At 36.0% G+C, this 23,643-nt stretch overlaps 1 protein-coding gene across 2 annotated transcripts in view; it reads right to left on the reverse strand.

Moving 5' to 3' along the window:
* The window catches only part of LUZP2 (leucine zipper protein 2), a 577,754-nt gene that overhangs the window by 146,960 nt on the left and 407,151 nt on the right, over nucleotides 1–23,643 (reverse strand). For both annotated transcript variants that reach the window (XM_015114623.3, XM_015114622.3), the window contains exons 6-7: nucleotides 20,633–20,695; nucleotides 10,767–10,829 (exon numbers count right to left, since the gene is read on the reverse strand). In XM_015114623.3, coding sequence (XP_014970109.2) covers nucleotides 10,767–10,829; nucleotides 20,633–20,695 — 126 coding nt within the window. The remainder of the gene's footprint in view (nucleotides 1–10,766; nucleotides 10,830–20,632; nucleotides 20,696–23,643) is intronic.

The following is a 23,643-nucleotide window of genomic DNA, read 5'->3' on the forward strand; positions in this document are numbered from 1 at the left end:
TAAATCGGGAAAAAATAGAATCTCTGAAGACACCAATAACAAGCAGTGAAACTGAAATTGTAATAAAATATTGCAAACAACACAACAAAATCCAGACAGATTCACAGCTGAATTCTATTAGACATTCAAAGAATTGGTACCAATCTTATTTGCACTATTCCAAAAGATTAAGAAAGAAGAAATCTACCCTAAACCATTTTATGAAGCTAGTATCACAGTACTACCACGACCAGCAAAGGACATAAAATTTAAAAAGCTACAGACCAAAATCCTTGATGAACACAAATGCAAAAATCCTTAACAAAATACTAGCTAACCAAATCCAACAGCGTATCAAAAAGATAACTCACCATGACAAACTGGGTTTCATACCAGGGATGCAGGGATGGTTTAACACATGCAAGTTAATAAATGTGATAAAATACACAGGGAGAATTTTTTTTGAAATTACATGATAATCTTAATAGACACAGAAAAAGCATTTGACAAAATCCAGTATCCCTTTATGATTATAACCCTAAGCAAAATCAGCACAGAAGGAACATACCTTAATGTAATAAAAGTCATCTATGACAACGAACACACAATCAGTATTATACTGAACAAGGAGAAGTTGAAAGCATTCCCCCTGAGAACTGGAACAAAACAAGGATGTCCACTTTCACCATTTCTATTGAACATAGTACTGGAAGTTCTAGCTAGGGCAATCAGACAAGAGAAAGAAATAGAGGGCATCCAAACTGCTAAAGAGGAAGTCAAACTGTTTCTGTTTGCTGATGATATGATTTTATAAAAAACCCTAAGGACTCCTCCAAAAAGTTAGATAGATAATTAAATTCAGCAAAGTTTCAGGATACAAAATTAATGTACACAAATCAGTAGCTCTGCCATACATCAACAGTGATCAAACTGATAAATCAAGAACTCAACTTCTTTTACAATATCTGCGAGAAAAATGAAATACTTAGGAATATACCTAACCAAGGAGGTGAAAGGTCTTTACAAGGAAAACTACAAAGCAGTGCTGAAAGAAATCATAGACAAGACAAACAAATGAAAACACATCCCATGCTCATGAATGGGTAGAATCAATATTGTGAAAATGACTATACCGCCAAAAGCAAATTACAAATTCAGTGTAATTTCTCATCAAAATACTGCCATTATTCTTCACAAAAGTAGACAAAACATTTCTGGAATTTATATGGAACCAAAAGAAGCCTACATACCCAAAGCAAGACTAAGCAAAAAGAACAAATCTGGAGGCACCACATTACCTGACTTCAAACTACACTCTAAGGCCATAGTCACCAAAACAACATAGTACTGGTATAAAAATAGTCATGTAGACCAATGGAACAGAACAGAAAACTAAGAAATAAAGCCAAATACTTACAGCCAACTGACCTTTGACGAAACAAACAAAACATAAAGTGGGTAAAGGACACCCTAATAGACAAATAAGCCACACACAGAAGAATGAAACTAGATACTCTTCTCACTCTATACAAGAATCAACTCGAGATGGATCAAATAGTTAAATCTAAGACCTGAAGCCATAAAAATTCTAGAGGATAACATTGGACAAACCCTTCTAGACACTGGTTTAGGCAAAGACTTCATGACCCAGAAACCAAAAGCAAATACAACAAAAACAAAGATAAATAGATAGAACTTAATTCAAATAAAAAGCTTCAGCACAGCAAAAGAAACAATTAGCAAACAGATAACCCACAGAGTAAGAAAATATCTTCACCATCTATATTTTTGACAAAGGATTAATATGCAGAATCTATGAAGAACTCAAGCAAATCAACAAGAAAAAAGAAAAAACAAAGATCCCATAAAAATTTGACTAAGAACATGAATAGAAAATTCTCAAAAGGAGATATACAAATGGCCAACAAACATATAAGAAAATACTCAACATTTCTAAAAACCAGATAAATATAAATTAAAACCATAACGTGATACTGTGATACTACCTTATTCCTGCAAGAATGGTCATAATCAAAAAAATAAAAAAATAATAATAGATGTTGGTGTGAATGTGGTGAAAAGGGAACACTTTTTACACTGCTGGTGGGAATGTAAACTACTACAACCACTATGAGAAACAGTGTGGAGATTCCTTAAAGGAACTAAATGTAGATCTACCATTTGATCCAGCAAGCCCACCCCTGGGTATCTAACCACAGGAAAAGAAGTCATTATGCAAAAAAGATACTTGCACACATATGTTTACAGCAGCAACATACACACACATATGCGATGCAAATGCATATATATATACACACACACATATATATACACATATATATCACATTTTCTTTATCTACTTATTGATTTATGGGCCTTTGGGCTGGTTCCATATGTGTGTATACACACACCATGGGATACTCATCAGCCATAAAAAGGAACAAAATAATGGCATTTGCAGCAACCTGGATGGATTTGGAGATCATTATTCTAAGTGAAGTAACTCAGGAATGGAAACCAAACATCATATATTCTCACTCATAAGTGGGAGCTAAGCTAGGAGGATGCAAATGCATAAGAATAATACAATGGACTTTGGGGACTCAAAAGTGGGAGGGAGGTGAGGAATAAATGACAACACACTGGGTACAGTGTACTCTGCTTGTGTGATGGGTGCACCAAAATCTCAGAAATCACTACTAACAAACTAGTTCATATAACCAAACACCATCTGATCCTCAAAATCCTATTGAAAAAAATAATAATGATGATAATTAAAATAATTTAAAAATAAATTTTGATACTTTCAGTGATTCTGTTTGAAAAATTCTCACATTTTGGAGAAAAAATTCATGTTTATTAGAATTTAATTTGTCATTTTTTCTGATAAGAAATGTGTGATCTTTTAAAACCTGCATCTCTTCTCCATTAGCTAGCAAATAATGAAAAAAATAAGTAAGAATAGTAGGATTTTGTGCTTTAAGCATACAAGGAATAAGGCTACAAATTCGGGTCGATTTTGACAAGGCAATTTACTTTCTCTTGTTTCTTATGCACAGAATTTACTTCTAAGCTGTTGGTTCTATTAAACTGGTAGAGCATAGGAGCCAAAAATAAAACTCTAAGCCCCCTGACCAACTGAATGGACTTTTCCTTTTGGCCAAGGGCATTCCTAAATGAACCTGAAAAACTAGTTCAGACCAAGATGAGAAGGTGGGGGTCAGACATGTCTCATTATCCTCTCTTCCTGTTGAAATCCAGGCACAGCTGTCGAGCATTTACCACTAAAATAGAAGCCTTAAGACTGGCAAAGCAGACTCTTTGTAGCAATAAAAGATACCAACATGATAAATAGGTGGCCCTGAAATAAATTAAAATATTTTACCACAAAATGTATTTCTTTGAAATATTTTGAAATGGCCATGCAAAGCTGTCTATTGTGGGAAAAATCTATATTCTGTAAAGAATCCTTTTCCTTTTCCAGGTTTTTTTTCTGAGCCAGGAGAGAATTAACTAAGAGTTTGGCACCATAAGTCTGATAGACTTTTACAATCTATTCTCTCTGAATCCTGCTACATAGAGGCTTCAACTGCATATTAAAAAATTTAGTATCCACCACCCCTTATCTTAACCTTGACACTGACTTCTATTGATTCCAGGTCTTTAGATAAACTCTTTTAACCAACTGCCAATCAGAAAATCTTTAAATCCACCTATCATCTCCCTAGCCTAAGCTTCAACCTGTTCCACCTTTCTGAACTGAACCAATGAACATCTTACATCAGTGTATTATATCTCCTTAAAATGTATAAAACCAAGCTGTAGCCCAACCACCTTGAGCATACATTCTCAGGATTTTCTGAGGCTGTGTCACAGGTATGTCCTTAACCTTGGCAAAATTAACTTCTAAATTAATTGAAACCAGTCTCATATACTTTTTGACGTACAGGTGGATTTTGCCAAGGTTGAGTACAGGTCCAAGAAAAAGGATCATAAAATCACAGGAACGTCTGTGATCTGTGCTTTTTCCAAACAGCATTTGGGGGATTTCAGCATTCTAAGGGCAGGAACGAGCAATAGATAAAGAAGAAAGTAAAAAGGGGAGAGTAAATAAAAGAGGCAAGCAGGCTGGGTGCAGTGATTCACACCTGTAATCCTAGCACTTTGGGAGGCGGAGGTGGGTGGCTCACCTGAGGTCAGCAGATCAAGACCATCCCTGCCAAAATGGTGAAACCCCATCTCTACTAAAAATACAAAAATTTGATGGCCGTGGTGGCGCCTGCCTGTAGTCCCAGCTACTCGGGAGACTGAGGCAGGAGAATCACTTGAACCCGGGAGGCGGAGGTTGCAGTGAGCCGAGATCTCACCACTGCACTCCAGCCTGGTGACAAAAAAAAAAAAAAAAAAAAAAAAAAAAAAAAAAAAAAAAGCCAGGGGAGTCGGGGTGGGGTGGGGGCAAGCAGTTGCATTGTTTTGAGGCTTTGATCAGCCCTCATTGAATCCATATTTTATACGAAGACAGAGAGGGTAGAATAACAGTTAATGAGGTATTCACTTCCTTAGTGAACCTGCATTTTTATTTAAGATAAAGTAAACACAGAGTGGAGGAAGCAGCAAAATATGAATTCATCTCAAGTGAGCTGAGAGATGACTCCCAGTCTTATTTTTGTCCCTTACCTGTGAAGATAAGCTATTCATTTACATTGTCAGAGTGAATTTCAACCATTTTAGGATAAAGACCTTGGGGCCCACAAGGAATTATCTTGTCAGCACATTGTGAGGGAATCCCCTGAGGAAGTTTGCAGCTTTTTTTTTTTTTTTTCTTTTGAGACGGAGTCTCTATCTGTGCCAGGCTGGAGTGCAGTGGCACGAAGTCGGCTCACTGCAACCTCTACCTCCCGGATTCAAGTGATTTTCCTGCCTCAGCCTCCCAAGTAGTTGGGACTACAGGCGTGCGCCACCATGCCCAGCTAATTTTTGTATTTTTAATAGAGACGAGGTTTCACCATGTTGACCAGGATGGTCTCAATCTCCTGACCTCGGGTCATCCCCGCGCCTCGACCTCCCAAAGTGCCAGGATTACAGGCGTGAGCCACTGAGCCACCGCACCCAGCCATCTCCTGTCTTTGTAGCTATCGCTTCAAGACAAAATGGGAGGCAGTTTGGAGTGACTCAGTTTTCAAGTTTGACTTTCTCCTTTGGCAAGTTGAGTTTGGGGACCGAAGATTTTGATTTTTCTTTTACAGATGTTTGAGTACATTAGAAGAAATGACTTCTAAAAGATATAATCTGTAAATCACCTCAAAATACAAAGTAGAAATACAGCTGGGAAAAATGTGATATCATGGAATTAAAATACTTCTATTAAGATATAACTGTGCCACTTACTAGTCCCGTAATTTCAGAAAACTCTTATAACTTCTCTGGGTCTTGGTTTTCTAATTCATAAGAGAACAATATTATCTTCCCTGTCTGACTCATATAATTATTTTGAGGCACAAATGAATGTGATTTGACAAGCTTACAGCTTCTGGAATCATGCAAGAAAATAATATTTTTAACCCCTCATACCGCTTTTGTAAGATGCCTACATTTTGGCACCAAATACAAGTAAATGGCACTGAAAAGCATTTTGCTCATTAAAAATTAGTTTAACATGTGGATGACATAATTTTAAATTAATGAGACAGATGCACAAAAATTAAATTACTTAAGAGTTTAAAAATTAAGGAGAAACAAATTTACAAAATTCCCTTATAGATACCTGGAATCATCAGGAAATAATCTGACACTCTGTTATACATACATGGAAATTCAGGTTGCAATGCCCCTCTCTTCAAGAGCAGATGACAATAGAGGTACCAAGTTAAATACATCTAGATTTAGAGAAAATAATAACGATAACAAGCCACTGTGGTATCTGAATTTCAGCAGGAATGAGTACATCAAGTCTATCACCACACATTCCAGAAATTAAGTCAGCATTTTGATCCAATGATCTAAACATATGCTATAGGGATAGTTATCAAAGGAAAAACTATAAAACCCTGCAAATGTACTTAATTCATGATGTCCCAACGGGTCAGCTCTACTTAAAAATATATATAATTAATATCCATGGCGATAACTTCACTCTGCTAGTAAAAATGCTTTACAGGTAAACATTTTGGTGGCCACAAATATCAAATTTCTTTAGATTTCAATTCTTTCATTGTGAAAGAGATCACACAAATTTTCCTGTCTCATAGGGGTTGTGGTGAGGGTCAAAGGAAGTGACACGTTATAGACCTGAATAAAGTAAAAACACTAAATATATACAGTGCTCCTTTGGTTCCACAGGGAATTGATTCCAGGAACTCCATGAACAGCAGAATCTGTAGACATTCAAATCTCATATTTAAAATGATATATTATATGCATTTAATATATGCACATCTTCCTGTATATGTTTTAATGTCTAGATTGAATATACTACTAATATAGGACTTATTAAGGAATACGTTTTAGGGAGAAAGTAAGGGTAAAGGTTCTCAGTGGAAATTTTCCTGTAATAAAAGGCAACTCCCAAACCATTTCTTTTCTAACAAAAAGTCAGCTTTAAAAGCCAGGCTGGCAAGCTTTAATATGCAAATGCTGACCATTAGAAACTAGGTCCACTCAACATGGTCAACACGGCAATTCCCGCCATCTTCTCCTGGTCACCACCTGTGCCAAGTGTAATGGCTACCTCCAGATAACACCAGGTGTTCGGAACATCATAGCGACCCTCATTTGCATATTAAAGGACTAAGGTGGGAGGGTCAGGTTTCTGGAAGCTACGTAAATGACATACCTGGTCAAACCAATCCCCTGGGCCCTGTGCAAACCAAACACCGCCTCCTCCAGCATCCCAATATAAGCAACCACTTTTCTGCCGCACATGGGGTTCCTCTTTGTTCTGAGCCCCCCTCCCTCTGTCTCTGTATGGGGGAACTGTTTTCTTCTTTCTTCTTTCTTGCCTATTAAACTTTTCATTCCTAAAACCACTCCACCTGTGTCCATGGCGTTAATCCTATCAGTGCGAGACCAAGAACCCTGGTGTTCCTCCAGTCATCAAAGCCATATCAATACCTAATACAATGTAAGTGCTATGTAACTATTGTCTTTTTACTGTATTATTTTCAATGGATATATCATTTTTATGGGTTTTTAAAACTATTTTCTTTTTTTATTTGTATACATTTAAGGGGTGCAAGTGCAATTTTGTTACATGAATATATTGCATTGTGGTGATGTCTGGGCTTTCAGTGTATCCATCAGTCAAATAATGTTCATGATGCATATTAAATACTTTCTCATCTTCCAGTCCCTTCCTTCCCCACAACCCTTCTGAGTATTCATTATCTATCATTCCATACTCTATGGAATAGATAATGATTCATTATCTATCATTCCATACTCTGTGTCCATGTGTACACATTATTTAACTTCCATTTGTAAGTGAGAACATGCAGGGTTTTTTTTTTTTTTTCTGTATCTGGGTTGTTTCACTTAATTAAGATAATGGCCTCCAGCTCCACCCATATTGCTGCAGAAGACATGATTTTATTTTTTATAGTTGAATAGCATTCCATATGTGTGCATACGCCACATTTTCTTTAACTAATTATCTGTTGATGAATATTACAATTGGTTCTGTGTATTTCGTACTGTGAATAGTACCGTGAAACCTATGAGTGCAGATAACTTTTCATTTAATTATTTCTTTTTTGGGGAGTAGAGACACAATAGTGAGATTGCTGAATGAAATTTTCTTCAAATATTTTTGATTCACAGTTGTATGGATACAGAAACCACCAATACACAGGGCCAAATGTACCACTACAGTATATTTTTAATAACTGGACTACCAACTCCCTTAAGCAGTAATTTAACTAAGCCACCATTTTATTTGAAACATTGAATGACATGTAGTATTTTAAAATTGTTTTTATTCAATAAACAACAAAAACAATCACAAAACTATCAAAATGTCTGCCATTATCTATCTCAATAGAGAAATTGATAGACTGAATTTTTAGTGATTTGGGAGTATTGTAAGCATTGTTTTTAATTTACCTCCACCTCCCCATAAAAGTAAGCAAAGAAAATTAAATGACTTAAATCTTTAAACCATCCAATAATAAAAATTATAATCAAAATAATCATTTTACTTTATAATCTCTTAAAGCAACAAAATTTGTTACTGTTGTGTAGCCATTATTCATTCACATAATTTCTTAGCTAACCAACTTATTTATTTTTGTTTGTTTAATAAATCATCCAGTACAAAATGATTCTTAAATTCAACATTTTTCTTGTTATTATTGTACTGATGGGAGAGTAAACTGTTATATCTCTTTTGAAAATCATCTGTACTAGGTAGCAATAATTAATATTTTAAAACAATTTTCATGAACTACTTGATAGATATATTTAAAAAAACTAACTCAAGTTAAAAATAAGAAAGTATTTTTCATCATAATGTAAATTTAAATCATTATATATATGTATGTATATGCATACCTGCACATAAGTGAAAAGTTAAGTAATCTTTGGCATATCTATATAATAGATTATTCATTTAAATTTAGATAAAACAATAAAGATTAAAAGCTATCTTTGTGTTTTTAAATTACAAATTATGAATATACATAAAGGATATATATATATAGAGAGAGAGAGAGATGTATTGTAACTGAGATATATGTGCATATATATCAATCACCAGGCAGATATAATTCATACAAAGGGATTTAGACAGAAATATGAAGTATGTCAAAATATTGTTTGCATTTGTTCTGAGTGATGGGATTTTAAGTTTTCCTTTGGCTTTATATTTTTTGACACTGTTTTGAAATTTTTCTTCAATGAATAAGTAATACTTAGGTTTTTTTTTTTAAAGAAGTACATTTGTCAAATCTAAAAAGAGCACTAAAATGGAGATTAGGTATTCTAGAGAATGTATCAGCTCCAAGTGGAATCAAGGAGGATATAAAGTAACTCAAGTCTCTGGGCAACTAACAGTCAGTTAGGCCTCACTTCTATCTTTAGTGGAGGATTTCTACTTCAGCTAGCAGCCTCCCCCAAGTTAAAAGCAGCTCTCAAGCATTAATAAGGGCACCAAATTCATCATTATGCTCTGCAATTGCCAGCATGTGTCATTATTTTTAGGATGAGATGTAAATGCTTTGACAGCAAGCATTACTTCTTCAAAGTCTACATTTACTTTAAAAAAAAAAAATCAAATCTATTCAAAATTGAACATTTCCTAAGAGGAAAGTACCTGAAATAGAATCTACTACTCATCTCAGGGCTCACCAGTTCGTAGACTCCTTTTCAAAGGTGCGTGGGTGAATGTCTGTGGTAACAGGTACTTCAGTGCTATCAGGTTGGTGCAAGAGTAATGGTGGTTTTTGCCTTTTTTTTTTTTTTTTAATGGCAAGAACCTCAGTTACTCTTGCACCAACCTAATAGTTGAGTTTCTACTGTCTACTTCCTTGACACATCTATCTATCTGTCTGTCTATCTATCTATCTATTTATCAATCATCAACATATGTTTATTCAAGACTTAAACCGTGCACTGCTGATATATTAGCAGGTAAATCAGATAAGTGTGCTGCCATCAGGATGAGTGCATGAATACATTACAGCAGAAACCTTGGCTGCCTCCCACAGCAACTCCCTTTCTATTACTTATCTGCAAAAGAAACAGTCTTTCACAATAGAATCTAAAAATGCTAAGGTTTTACCTTTGCCTGGATGCATAACCTAGTTTGGAGAACTTTCTCAAAAAAGTCTCCTCCTTCAGAAAAAATAATGACTTTGGAGGACAAACGCCTCCTTTTTCTGCTTTGACTGTGTACATAGTTGGATGAAGACACTATATATATATATATACTGATATCTTATCACAGATATATATATATCTTTAGTGACCATCATGATTCTATGAGGAACCAAGACTTAGAATAAATCTTTAAGTTGAGGGTTGTCACATGGAGTGATGTGGAGGACAATGCAAAACAAACCTGAGTCTTGTTGACATTGTTGAGCTATGAAATAAACTATAACATTGTCATGCTTCTGGGCCTTTTGTTATTTGAATTAATAAAAGTCCTACGGTGGTACAGTTTTTGGGGGTATTGTATATGCTAAAGGAATTCTAATTCATGCAACTTCATAGTCTCTTTGTATTCAGGTCTCCTGATTTCATAAAATGTAAAATGACATGAAATAACAAGGTTTACATATAATAGATCTCATATTTTAAGTCATAAAAATTTTCAACAAGTCCTGATCTTGGTAATATCTGAAAGTTGACGTTTTACTAATCTATATTCAACTGGTATATTACATAGAAGTAAAACACTGAATATTGCTGAACTGTCTGTTGTCTTCCACTAACATTTATTTCTAAAACTCTGATCTGAAAAATAAATTTAAAAGATTCAAAAGTCCTTGTATGATGTACTTCACATAAGTCTCTCAGCTTAATATCTGCAACTCATGAACTCTGGGGAAGCAGGATTTGTTTTATAGACTCCTAACCTGCTGGAATGAGGCATGCTTTTGATTAAGAATGAATGTAGGAAATAATATTTCCACTTATCTCTAAGTAGGCAAGAAAATAAAAGTATTTCTAAAGCAGTCAAATGCAACTCAAATTCATGAGAAATTCCAGAAATCAAATTTAAGCAAAATAATGTTCTTGAGATTTTTGGTATTGGGATAGAAAGTTTCAGGGAAAAGAGAAAAGATTCTCACCTTAAATAATAAATCCTTCTTCCCATAACGAAGCTCCTTCAGCTGGGCTTGGATTTTTTTGGACTGTAAGACAAAAACATGGATAGGTTGTGTAACTCATTTGTATTTTCAAACTTGAAGACTAAAATACTTTCAGACTTCACAGGAATACATTTTGCAGCCAAGCAAAGTACAGTCCAACTAGTTTTGAAGTAAAACAGAAAACCTTAACTCTGAGAGTTAAATTCCACTCAAATATATTTTTAAAAAAGTTTTATTATACTTTAAGTTCTAGGGTACATGTGCACATTGTGCAGGTTTGTTACATATGTATACACTGCCATGTTGGTGTGCTGCATTCATTGACTCGTCATTTACATTAGGTATATCTCCTAATGTTATCCCTCCCCCCTCCCCTGACCCCACGACAGGCCCCTGTGTGTGATGTTCCCCTTCCTGTGTCCAAGTGTTCTCATTGTTCAGTTCCCACCTATGAGTGAGAACAAGTGGTGTCTGGTTTTCTGTTCTTGCGATAGTTTGCTGAGAATGATGGTTTCCAGCTGCATCCATATCCCTACAAAGGACATGAACTCATGCTTTTTTATGGCTGCATAGTATTCCATGGTGTATATGTGACACATTTTCTTAATCCAGTCTATCATTGATGGACATTTGGGTTGGTTCCAAGTCTTTGTTATTGTGAATAGTGCCACAATAAACATACGTGTGCATGTGTCTTTACAGTAGAATGATTTACAGTCCTTTGGGTATATATCCAGTAATGGGATGGCTGGGTCAAATGGTACTTCTAGTTCTAGATCCTTGAGGAATTGCCACACTGTCTTCCACAATGGTTGAACTAGTTCACAGTCCCACCAACAGTGTAAAAGTGTTCCTATTTCTCCACATCCTCTCCAGCATCTGTTGTTTCCTGACTTTTTAATGATCACCATTCTAACTGGTGTGAGATGGTATCTCATTGTGGTTTTGATTTGCATTTCTCTGATGGCCAGTGATGATGAGCATTTTGTCATGTGTCTGTTGGCTGCATAAATGTCTTCTTTTGAGAAGTGTCTGTCCTCATCCTTCACCCACTTTTTGGTGGGGTTGTTTTTTCTTGTAAATTTGTTTGAGTTCTTTGTAGGCTCTGGATATTAGCCCTTTGTCAGATGAGTAGATTGCAAAAATTTTCTCCCATTCTGTAGGTTGCCTGTTCACTCTGATGGTAGTTTCCTTTGTTGTGCAGAAGCTCTTTAGTTTAATTAGATCCCATTTGTCAGTTTTGGCTTTTGTTGCTTTTGGTATTTTAGACATTAAGTCCTTGCCCATACCTATGTCCTGAATGGTATTACCTAGGTTTTCTTCCAGAGTTTTTATGGTTTTAGGTCTAACATGTAAGTCTCTAATCCATCTTGAATTAATTTTCGTATAAGGGGTAAGGAAGAGATCCCGTTTCAGCTTTCTACATGTGGCTAGCCAGTTTTCCTAGCACCATTTATTAAATAGGGAATCCTTTCCCCATTTCTTGTTTTTGTCAGGTTTGTCAAAGATCAGATGGTTGTAGATGTGTGGTATTATTTCTTAGGGCTCTGTTCTGTTCAAATACATTTTAATTATCAATTTTTCCTTCATGTGATCATGTTATTTGTGTGTGTGTGTGTGTTTGTGTGTGTGTGTTGTTATTGGTTATTGGTGAGTTAAACCTTAACTTTGAGAGTCAGACCTCCAGACATCCTAGGCAGAAAGAGAAAAACCAGAGCTTGTTTAAAATATGTTATTTAAAGAAAGTTGAGTATTGTTCTTCCCCCAATCCACAACTAAACACACAGAATTTCTATCACCCAGGCATGACCAACACTCTAATTGTAGATGCTAATTACATCTGTGCATATGTATGCCTCATTTTTTACTACTTATTTTCAATTACTTTTTTTAAATTAAATGGGAGTAAATTTGAATTTGATATATGTCCAAAGTAGAAGCAAATGTGACTGGAAGCAAGAAAAGTTGCTACAATACTAATGCTGAGCTGAATGTTGTTTGCACTTTAGAGTAATACACTTTTTTAAGAGGGCCATCGCAAATAGGAAAATACTTAAAAAGAAAATCTTTCTCAGTAGTATGCTTTGACTACCACATTTAATTATGTTCCCTTAAGTCACTGAATGATGATCATGTATTTTGAATTTTTCAGGACAGTCCCAATTACTAAAATTATAATATAAGGACTTCAGATTATTGTATTTCTATACCTAAAATTATAGGTTCTGATTCTTTACTCAGGCAAAAAACAAACAAAAAAAGAAAACCACCACCACCAATAACCAATAACACACACACACACACACACACACAAACAAATAAATTAGCATGATCACGAGAAGGAAAAATTAATAATTAAAATGTATTTGAGTGGAATTATAAATTAGTATCATCACTTGGGGAAAGTGGCATTTTCTGATAAAATTAAACATATGTACACTGCATTACACTGCAATATGTCCTAGGTAATTACCCAAGAGGAACTATAACATATACAAAAATACTTAAGCCATGTTTATTCATAATAGCCAAAAGCTAGAAAGAGCACATATGTTTAATAAGCAATGAAGAGATAAATTGTAGGATATCCATGACATGGAGTACTAGAATACTGTTGAGCAACTGAAAAGGAATGAAGTACTGAATCATGGAACAACACAGACAAATTTCAAAAGCATTATACAATGTGAAAGAATCCAGTAACTAGAAGCTATATTTTGTATAATTCAATTTGGATAACATTCCAGAAGGCAAACAAACAGTGATAGAAATCAGTTTAGTAGTTGACATGGACTAAGAGTTGGGGTAAAGATTCAGCGTAATATAACAAGAAGACATTTTGGAGGGTAATGAAAAAATTGTATGTTTTGAATCTATACATTGGTCAAATCCATCAAACTGTACACTTAAACTAGATAAATTATATTGTACTGTAAATTATATCTCAATAAAATTAAATTTTAAAAGAAGCTGGCTATGGTAGGTAATGAACCCATGATCCTTATGTCACTATTACATCCTAGTAAACTGTGTTGATATAAAAGTCCTCTTTAATAAAGAACATCTGCCTATACTGTAGAAATATAATTTTCCAAGCTTACAATGGAATATGAGTTGTCCACTAAACCAACTGCAAGTTTATTGTGATTTGGTTTTCTAAAATATTCAGAATTTTTTTTTTTTTTTTTTTTTTTTTTGAGATGGAGTCTTGTTCTGTTGCCTAGGCTGGGGCGCAGGGGCACATTCTCAGCTCACTGCAAACTCCGCCTCCTGGGTTCAATCAATTCTCCTGCCTCAGCCTCCTGAGTAGCTGGGACTACAGGCGCACACCACCATGTTAGGCTAATTTTTTGTATTTTCGTAGGACGGGGTTTTACTGTGTTGTCCAGGCTTGTCTCAAACTCCTGAGCTCAGGTAATCTGTCCACCTTGGCATCCCAAAGTGCTTGGATTACAGAGGTGAGCCACAACACCCAGGCCCAGAATATTTCTAATTATGCAATGTACTTGATTTGTGAAGTGGTAGCTGTGTTATAATGGCACAATAATTTTTCAATTTTTGTTCAATGCTATAAGTACGACTGATTTAAGTGGAAACTTGAATGTGTTGTCAATGATACACTACTACAAGGTTCTAATATCAGAAACACAGTTTTTCACAGATATTTCTATTATAAGTCAGCTGCATTTAGTGATCTATTGAATCAGGAAGTTAATAAGAAAGAACAAAAAGAACAAAATGAAATAAAATTTAGAAAAGAAAAGGAGACAGGAAGAGAAGGAAAGGGAAAGGGGGAGGTAAAGAGGAAGTGGGAGAGAGGAAAAGAAGGAAAAGGGAGGAAAGAGAGGAAGGAAGAGAGGAAAGGGAAGGGAAGGGAAGGGCAGTGAAGGAAAGAAAGGAGGGAAGGAGGGAGGGTAAGTTAAGAGTGAGAGTGAGATATGTTAATAATTCTGTATCACTTAACTCTGTACAAAGCAGCAGCAAGAATTTATGGTTTCTCACAGGGTAGTTGACTTTTTTCATTTCCACAGAAAGTCACCTTTCTTTTTATATGGATAGTGAAGGTGAAATGCATGATGCATAAGAACAACAAAAAGACATGATTTAGTATATCTACTTGTTAATGGCTTTTATGAATGCAAACTCACATTGAGCCCTCAGTACCTTGACTTTATTCTTCCACTTCAGAATCACATTTATTACATCATTGTCTGTCCTCACACAGCTTCCCATGTGACTCAAGACAATATTTCAAGTACAGCATCTATGTCTTATTATGTTAATTTACTCTCTGTATTAGTCTGTTCTCACACTGCTATAAAGAAATAGCTGAGACTGTGTAATTTATAAAGGAAAGAAGCTTAATTGATTCAGTTCTGCATGGCTGGGGAGGCCTCAGGACACTTACAATCATGGTGGAAGGCACCTCTTCACAGGGCAGCAGAAGAGAAAGTGAGTGCCAGCAGGGGAAATGCCAGATGCTTATAAAACCATTGGATCTCCTGAGGACGCACTATCAAGAGAACAGCATGGGAGAAACTGCCTCCATAATGCAATTACCTCCCACCAGGTCCCTCCTATGAAATGTGCAGATTATGGTATTACAATTCAAGGTGAGATTTGGGTAGGAACAAAAAGTCAAACCATACCATTCTGCCCCAGCCCCTCCCAAATCTCATGTCCTCACATTTCAAAACAACCATGCCCTTCCAACAGGCCCCAAAAGTCTTAACTCATTCCAGCATTAACCCAAAAGTCCAAGTCCAACATCTCATCTGAGACAACACAATTCCCTTCTGCCTATGAGCCTGTAAAACCAAAAGCAAGTTAGTTACTTCCTAGATACAATGGGGGTACAGGCATTTGGTAAATATACCCATTACAAATGGAAGAAATTGGCCAAAACAAAGGGGCCACAGGCTGCATGCAATTCTGAAAGTCAATAGGGCAGTCATTAAACCTTAAAGTTACAAAATGATCTCCTTTGACTCCATGTCTCACATCCAGGTCACGCTGATATGAAAGGTGGACTCCCATAGCCTTGCACAGCGCCACCCTGTGGATTTGCAAGGTACAGCCCCCCTCCTGGCTGCTTTCATGGGCTAGCATTGAGTGCCCATGCCTTTTCCAGGTGCACAGTGCAAGCTGGCCGTTGATCTACCATTCTGGGGTCTGGGGGATGGTGACTCTCTTCTCACAGATCCACTACGCAGTGATGCAGTGGTGACTCTGTGTGGAGCTCCAAACTCACATTTCCCTTCTGCTCTTCCCTAGAAGAGACTATCCATGTAGCTTCTGCCTCTGCAGGCAATTTCTGCCTGGACATCCAGGCATTTCCATACATCCTCTGAAATATAGGCGGAGGTTCCCAAACCTCAATTCTTGACTTCTGTGCACCCACAGGCTCAAAACCACATGGAAGCCACCAAGGCTTGGAGCTTGCACACTCTGAAGTAATGGTCTGAGCTGTTCCTTGGCCCCTTTAAGCCACAGCTGGAGCTGAAGCAGCTGGGATTCAGGGCACCATGTCCAGAGACTGCACAGATCTGGGAGGCCCTGGACCCAGACCATGACACCATTTTTCCCTCCTAGGCCTCTGGGCATATGATGGGAGGGGCTGCCATGAAAGTCTCCACATCTCTTGCAGACATTTTCCCTATTGTCTTGGTGATTAACGTTGGGCTCCTCATTATTTATGCAAATTTCTGCCTTTGGCTTGAATTTCTCTTCAGAATTTTTTTTTTTTTTTTAAATTGCGTTGTCAGTCTTCAAATTTTCCAAACTTTCATGCTCCACTTCCTCTTGAACACTTTGCTGCTTAGGAATTTCTTCCACCAGATACCCTAAATTATCTCTCTCAAGTTCAAAGTTCCACAGAATTCTAGGGCAGGGGCAAAATGCTGACAGTCTCTTTTCTATAACATAGCAAGAGTCACCTTTGCTCTAGTTCCTAACAAGTTCCTCATCTCCATCTGAGACTACCTCAGCCTGGACTTCATTGTCCATATCATTATCAGCATTTTGATCGAAACCATTTGACAAGTCTCTAGGAGGTTCCAAACCACCCCACATCTTCCTGTTTTTTTCTGAGCTCTCCAAAGTGTTCCAACCTCTGCCTGTTACCCAGTTCCAAAGTCGCTTCCACATTTTCAGGTATCTTTACAGCAGCACCCCATTCCCTGTGGTGCCAATTTACTGTATTAGTCTGATCTCACACTGCTACAAAGAAATACCTGAGACTGTGCAATTTACAAAGGTAAGAGCTTAATTGACTCACAATTCCACATGGCTGGGGAGGCCCTCTAAGATAATTCTGCTTTACATGGTCATCATCATTTCGTGCTGCTGACTTGAGTAAAGAATAATTTATGATATCTCTCACAATTTCAAATGCACAGTTGATTGGCATTTTCTGACTGCTGTTCCAATCTGCTGTCCAGGACTCATTTGCAACCAGGTTTCTCAGGAAAACAGACTTTCTTCTTTTTTTTTTTCCCCCTCATACTAAAGTTGGTGAATATCAATGGAGAGTGGGAGATTACTACCACACATGGTGCACGTGATTTGGCAAATTGCATGTCAATTCTTCCACATAATTGATGCTCTCTTTCAAGTGTCAGAATGGTTGCCTTTTAGCTATTTGAGGTGTTCATTTTTAAAACATAATTAAAGTGCATATTCTGAATGTACAGAATATCATTTAAAATTTTCCACATAAGTTAGAATTATTATCAAAACATCAATTATTCAATGATTCATTCAGGAACTGCAATAAAACCTTCTGCATTTGAGGGCCTTGAATGACTAGATTTTTTGAGCTTTGCTATCATAATATATATATTAAAAATATGTTTTAGGAGTTTTCCTCACAGTTATTCATCTCTTTGTTTCCAGCACTCTGGTAATTTTCAGTTAAAAAGCAAAATCCTTGCTGGATGCGGTGGCTCATGCCTGTAATCCCAGCACTTTGGGAGGCCAAGGTGGGCATCTCACAAGGTGAGGAGATCGAGACCATCCTGGCTAACAAGGTGAAACCCCGTCTCTACTAAAAATACAAAAAATTAGCCGGGCGTGGTGGTGGGCGCCTGTAGTCCCAGCTACTCAGGAGCCTGAGGCAGGAGAACGGGGTGAACCCGGGAGGTGGAGCTTGCGGTGAGCCTAGATGGTGCCACTGCACTCCAGCCTCGGAGACAGAGCAAGACTCCATCTCAAAAAAAATAAATAAATAAATTCTGAGGATTTCAGGCAAGATTACGCAAAGAATAAATGCATTCTGAGTGGGTACATCTCTTTTTTATAATGTATATTAATTCAAAACCCAGCTAAAACTTAGACTTTTATTTACCTTGTTAGCAACATTTTGAAAAGTTAAAATTATCAAAAGGAGAATCTTCAAACAATTAGTGATTTTATATACAGTTCCAGATGTTGGTGCCTGTGAGTCATAAAGTTTTCGTAAGATTTCACAGCAAAATTAAAGTTGCTAATAATGATAATGTTGTCTGTAATAAAATGACAAGGAAGATGAAAAAGTAGGCAGCCATGATAGGATATTTTATCTGTTTTTTTATCCCATTTAGGGGATTATCTTTCAGACTGAGATTTTTGCTTCCTATAATTTCATGTTCAAACAGCATTTCTTCGATGAAATAGGAATGATGATTTTGGTAGATGGTGTTTATAGTAGCTTCTCTTGTTAATGTTATCCTCTGGCAAATGAAAACAATGGCAATCTTCTGGGTGTCAACGGGATTTAGATATTTTATTCTTCTATGAACACTGACAGTTGAGGGTCACTGATCTAACAGGCAATCTCCATGTTAGCTCCTAACCAAGACAATATATTCGTATTTTGTTTTTGGTAGTGATGGTGAATCAAATAATTAAATTTGCCACCATATTGTTTTGAAGTTGTATTGTGACAGACAAAAACACACGCCTGCCCCATTACCAAGAATGTTAAGCTCTAAATTTATTCTATAAATACATAATGACATATAGCAAATAAATTGCAATGAACCTATTACAATACATTTCAATATTAGGCAACACTAATACGTGAAGTATCTAACAATTCAGGGATAATATATTCTCCAAGGCATTGAGATGAAGAAAAAATATGAATTATTCTTGAATTGACAGACTAAACAATAAAGGTAAGCCCATTTTTACTTCCGTGCACCACAGATATTTCTCACAGGAGCTTCCTCTCTTTCATATACATGAATGTCATGTGAATCCTGAACACATATAAATTATCTCAATATAACTTCAACCTAAATATTTCTTTTTCAAAACATCATTCTACCTGGTTACCCTCTTGTAATACAACCTGCACAAACCACATTTATATTATTTCTAAAACCTAAAATATAAACAATGTACAAGTCTATTTGTGTTCAAATAGAAAAATACAAAGAAATGAAACATTACACTAGATTAGATCTACAAACCATTTAGGCTAGTTTTTCATCTTCTGTAACATCATCTTTTAGTTTTTCTGTATTAAACATTTCTAATAATGCCATATATAATACTATAGGAAAGATATTATAAAATTGATTGTTATATTGCATATTAGACTTGAATGTTTGTATTTGTGTTAATGATTTTTTCTTGTTTTTCAAGGAGAGTTTTCACTTTCTTTAACAAATCTCAGTTTGGGGTGAACACAGGACTATTGACCTAGTGACATTTTCCAGAATCTCTTCGACTTAGCTCAGCATGTGACCTAGTGTTAGCAAATAGGGTACAATGAGATAGAAGAGACTATTTCCTGGGTGGACTCCTGAAAAGCAATGCTCGTGCTTCACCAGGTTATCTTCCCTTTCCCTCCTGCTGGAAGAGGATAGTGGCAGAAAAAGATATTTTTGAACCAAGGGTTGTTCCATAATTTAAAGACAATAGAGCTGTTTTAGAAGCTCTTTGCCTTACTTCTAGACAACTCTGAGACAAAGGGTAAACTTGTCTTAACTTGTGTAAGCAACTTTTCTCATTGCATCTAAACTTCCTTCCTTCCCTCTGCTTCATAGGTATAAGACATTCGTCATGATATGAAGCCACTCATGACTGTCTCTTATCATTCATAGGCTATTTCTTGAATAGATTTCTTACACATTTAATATATCTTTGTGTGTGCTTCTTGGAGGATGCAACTAAAACAGTGAATCTTGTCTCCTCTCCTTGAGGCATCAACAACTATTTAGCATGACAGTATCATTACTATTTCATTGCTATTACTAAGGTTTATATGAGCTACATTTTCACATTACAGAGATATAAGAATAGATTTGGAGATGAGAAATATAGAAAATTGATTATTTTAGTTAAATCTATATTAAGCAGAATGACATATGTCCCCCTGAGAAATATATGAGATGATTTTACTACACAGCCTACACAGCAAATAGAACCAATGAATGTATTTATTTCGTATGGTTTATGGTCAACCCCAGAATCTTCACTCTGACAGTCAATTGCCACCGCAAAACTTTATAGACATCACATAGAAGGTACAAGAGAGGAAACAAAAAGGGAAATTTTATGGACTTCCAGTAATTTGCTATTAAGGAAATTCTGCTAGTCCAGATAAGGAAGAAATCCAGAAAAAAAAAAAATCTACAAAAGTGACCATTACCTACCTTTGTTAATTTTTTTTTTCCCTTTTGGTTATTGCAATGTTAAAACACAAAGATACTCAAAGGTTTAAAATATATTTTTTCTATTTAAAAATTTGCATTTGTATTAGGAGGAAAAAGAGTTACCAGATGTCTGAGTTGAACAAAAAACTGGCAATAATACTGTTTTTATCCGGTTAAAGTTAGAAGAAGCAAAAATGTACTCACCTCTTCTGCATGAATGCCACAGAGCTTGTTTCCTGACAAGAGTTTGTTTTTCAAGCTTTTATTCTGAGGAAGAAAACATAGTTTTATTGCAAAGAAGAGACAAAATATTAAGGATTTCTTCAATTATGTCAGCACTACTGCTTTATGTTCTGTCCCAAAATTAGACCTTCATAATGTAAAATGTAATGGATTGGTGTAAAACTGAATCAAATCTGTAATGTAAAAGATTGTTTTTTATTCAATTAAAATTTGGCATATTAGCATTAACACATTCATTTAAAAAGGTAATTTCCAGTTTTATTCTATTGTGGGCAGAAAAGAGAATCGATGTAATTTTATTTTTTTAAAAATGTTATTTATATATATATATTTGTGACCTAAAATATAGTCTATCCTGGAGAACATTCCATGTGTATGCTATAACTGTTGGGCAAAATGTTCTGTCAATGTCCATGAAGTTTAACTAGAGTTTGGTCTAGAGTACAGCTAAACTCTGATGTTTCTTTCTTTTTATTTATTTTTTTGAGATGGAGTCTCACTCCATTGTCCAGACTGGAGTGCAATGGTACAATCTCAGATCCCTGCAACCTCTGCCTCCCAGGGTTGAAGTTATTCTCCTGCCTCAGCCTCTCAGGTAGCTGGGATTACAGATATGCATCACCATGCCTGGCACCATGCCTGTTAAAATACAATTTTTTTATATTTTAAGTAGAGATGAGGTTTCACCATGTTGACCAGGCTGGTCTTGAACTCTGACCTCAGGTGATCTGCCTGCCTTGGCCTCCCGAAGTGCTGGGATTACAGGTATCAGCCACCGCACCTGGCCTTACTCTGATGTTTCTTTGTTGATTTTTTGTTTGAATAATATGTCTAGGTATGAAAGTGGGGTATTAAAGTACCTTACTATTCTTACATCACAATAAATATCTCCATTTAGATCTGTTATTATATATACACATAAAGATGCTCCAGTGTAGGATGCTTATGTAATTGCAATTGCTATATCCTCCTACTGTAATGACTCTGTTATCATTATATAATGGCCTTATTTGTCATTTTTTATATCTTTTTTTTTTTACTGAAAGTCTATTTTGTCTGATGTAAGTATAGCTACTTCTAATCTGCTTTGGTTTCCATTTGCATGGAATATCTTTTTCCATTCATTCACTTTTAGCCTGTGCATGTCTTTATAGGTGAAGTAAGTTTCTTATAAGCAGCATATATTTGAGTCTTTTTTTAGTCCATTTAACCACTTTATATACTTTAATTATATTATTTAGTTTATTTATAGTCAAGGTTACTATTGATAGGTAAGGATTTACTACTTCTGCACAGCAGAAGAAAATACAGTGAAGAGACAACCTGAAGGATGGGAGAAAGTATTTGTAAACTACTCAGCTGACAAAGGGTTACTATCTAGAACAAACCAAGAACACAAATCAAAAGCAAAAATCCAATAATATGACTTACTAAAAACTGGCAAAATAGGCCAGATGCTGTGGCTCATGCCTGTAATTCCAGCACTTTGGGAGGCCGAGGTGAGATATCACAAGGTCAGGAGATCGAAACCATCCTGGCTAACACAGTGAAACCCCATCTCTACTAAAAATACAAAAAAGTTAGCCAGGCCTGGTGGCGTGTGCCTGTAGTCCCAGCTACTTGGGAGGCTGAGGCAGGAGAATGGTGTGAACCCAGGAGACGGAGTTTGCAGTGAGCCGAGATCGCACCACTGCACTCCAGCCTGGTTGGCAGAGCGAGACTCCATCTCAAAAAAAAAAAAAAAAAAAAAAAAATTAGCAATATATCTGAATAAACATTTCTCAAAGGAAGACAAATAACTGCCAATAGATATACTAAAAATGTTAAACATTACTAATCATCAGGAAAGTGCAATGAAGCAATGAAATACTACCGCACTCAGGTTAGGATGCTTATTATCAAAAAGACAAAAAATAACAAGTACTAATGAGGATGCGGAGAAAGGGGAACTCTTATGTACAGGTGCTGGGAATGTAAATTGGTAGAGCCATTATGGAAAACAGTATGGAAGTGTATCAAAAAATTAAAAATGGGTTACTATGTAATCCAGCAATCCCATTGCTGGTTATATAAAAACAAATAAATGAAATCAGTATGTTGAACTCCTTGATTCTCAGAAGCCATTTCTTCTTCCAGGCCTGAGAGGTATACTCTTTCTGTGGCGAGTACATACAGATCTGTTACCCTTTAAGTATCTCATAATTGACATAATTCAAAGACAAATGCTTGTTCCTCTGACACTTCTTAACCATCTGAGTCTAACTCCTCATGGCTATTTAGTTGTATCTGGTTTATTGCACTCAGGCTTTTCTGTCTTTTACCCCAATAACTGAAGAACGTGGACTGTCTTTAGTTGGGCAGACTAAAGGAGAGCAGATAACTGTAAAACGCACAGGATTCAGACATCATACTGACTCTCTAGGAGTAGACAATGTCTTGGTACAAGTACATATTATACATGATGACTCTAAGGAGGGCCAACTGGATAAGCACCAGGAGCAAAATGAGCATTTAACGCAGAGCGAATGAACAAATACATCAAGTTTAAGAGTTCCTCACTTAGAATTCCAAGCTAATTTTGAACAGGGTTTTTTATTTTGTTTTCCTATCATGGAGCGAGGGGGTACAGTTGTTCCAGTTTGAAAGAATACTTGGTTTTTTCCTGTTTAGCTAAAATTTGGAAATCTAAAAAGCTCAGTTAGAATTTCAATACCATGAAATGTTTTACACAAATGGGAGGAAGTTATTCTGATTTATTCAAGTAATGTCTTTTTGCAAATATTTGCACTGATCATACAAGGTACAATATTAGGGTTCTTTTTGTAAAGCGAATCTGATATACATTAATTTCATATTTGAAGAGATGTGTATCCCTAATAAAGGGATGTATACTGATATGTTCTGGCTCTGCAGTGTTGCTCAGATTGTAGCAAAATAAAACTCTTTAAAATGGAGACAAAATAGGGGATGTA

Source organism: Macaca mulatta, chromosome 14, assembly GCF_049350105.2.
Source record: "Macaca mulatta isolate MMU2019108-1 chromosome 14, T2T-MMU8v2.0, whole genome shotgun sequence".
Taxonomy (NCBI): Eukaryota; Metazoa; Chordata; class Mammalia; order Primates; family Cercopithecidae; genus Macaca; species Macaca mulatta.